The sequence below is a fragment of the Microtus ochrogaster genome, chromosome 8, assembly GCF_000317375.1.
Source record: "Microtus ochrogaster isolate Prairie Vole_2 chromosome 8, MicOch1.0, whole genome shotgun sequence".
Taxonomy (NCBI): domain Eukaryota; kingdom Metazoa; phylum Chordata; class Mammalia; order Rodentia; family Cricetidae; genus Microtus; species Microtus ochrogaster.
The window spans coordinates 34,562,904-34,564,152 of NC_022015.1; the positions used below are offsets into that span (position 1 = coordinate 34,562,904).

At 51.7% G+C, this 1,249-nt stretch overlaps 1 protein-coding gene across 1 annotated transcript in view; it reads left to right on the forward strand.

Moving 5' to 3' along the window:
• Muc5b (mucin 5B, oligomeric mucus/gel-forming) overlaps nt 1-1,249 on the forward strand; it is a 31,668-nt gene that overhangs the window by 18,964 nt on the left and 11,455 nt on the right. Inside the window, exon 32 of the mRNA XM_026781317.1 lies at nt 3-1,235. Coding sequence (XP_026637118.1) covers nt 3-1,235 — 1,233 coding nt within the window. The remainder of the gene's footprint in view (nt 1-2; nt 1,236-1,249) is intronic.

Below are 1,249 nucleotides of genomic sequence, written 5' to 3' on the forward strand. Positions count from 1 at the left end.
GGTGTGCCGCAACAGGGACCAGAAAGGTGATTTTGGGATGTGCTACAACTACATGATCCGGGTGCTGTGCTGCAGTGTGAGCCATTGCCAGGGAGTGACCACCACTGCGGGCTCACCCCCGACACCACAAACAGCCACCACTGCCAGTTCCAGGTCAATCACACATACTTCCTGGCCTGTGTCCAGCATATCCACCATCACCAGCACCACAGAATCTATTTCATCCCCTGGAAAAACCACCGTCCTCACCATGGCTTCTTCCACAGCCACAACCACCCCCAGGGAGACTCAAACCTCATCATGGCTATCCACTGGTCTCTCCCCAGCCCTTACAACTACAAGGACCACTTCCACAGGCTGTAAGTTTCAATGCACCTGGACAGATTGGCTGGACAGTGACAAACCTCAACCTGGCCAGTTTGGGGGAGATATTGAGACCTACTATCATATTAGAAACAAGACAGGTATCCAGGTATGCAAGAAACCTGTGGACATTGAATGTGAAGCCATCCTCTTCCCCAACATGTCCTTCCAGCAGCTGGGCCAGGAGGTGGTGTGTAATGTGGACTTTGGACTCATCTGCAGGAATAGCAAGCAGGCCAACAACCAAACCTGTTTCAACTACCATATCCGTGTGCTCTGCTGTGAGGAAGACATGAGCTGTTTGAGCACAACGGGAGCACTGTCCACCACCTTCAGTCCAGTGACCGAATCCCCTCATACAGCAGCACCGCTGTTGTCCACTTCCACAGCAGCACCTGGATCTCCCAGTACAGTCTCCATATCCACAAACAAGAGGCCATCGGAGGAGCCAATGGCCTCAACTTCACACACAACACTAAGGAGAATCTCTTTCCCTAGGACAGACAGGGTTGTCTCCATTGGCACAACTGGGACTACTGAGAGATTGTCTGTCTCTAGTTTGTCAACAAGTTCAGCCTCTCCAACTACCTTCCTCCAAACGTCAAAAGAGCAACACTCAGGTAAACCAAACACAACTTCATGGACAGCTTCCTCCAGCACTCCCAGCACTGCCAAGCTGACAACGTCCACTGGCATCTCCACAGGGTTCTCTAGGACCATAACCACACTCTGGAGTAGCTTGGCCCCTAGCACCCCAACCACACCTACCAGATCCACTGAACCCAACTCTACCTTGATGACAACAAAGAACCCTCCAACACTGATCACAAGTCACACATCCAACAGTCACACTAGAACCCATATCACCACAGCATCCTCTCCTGCA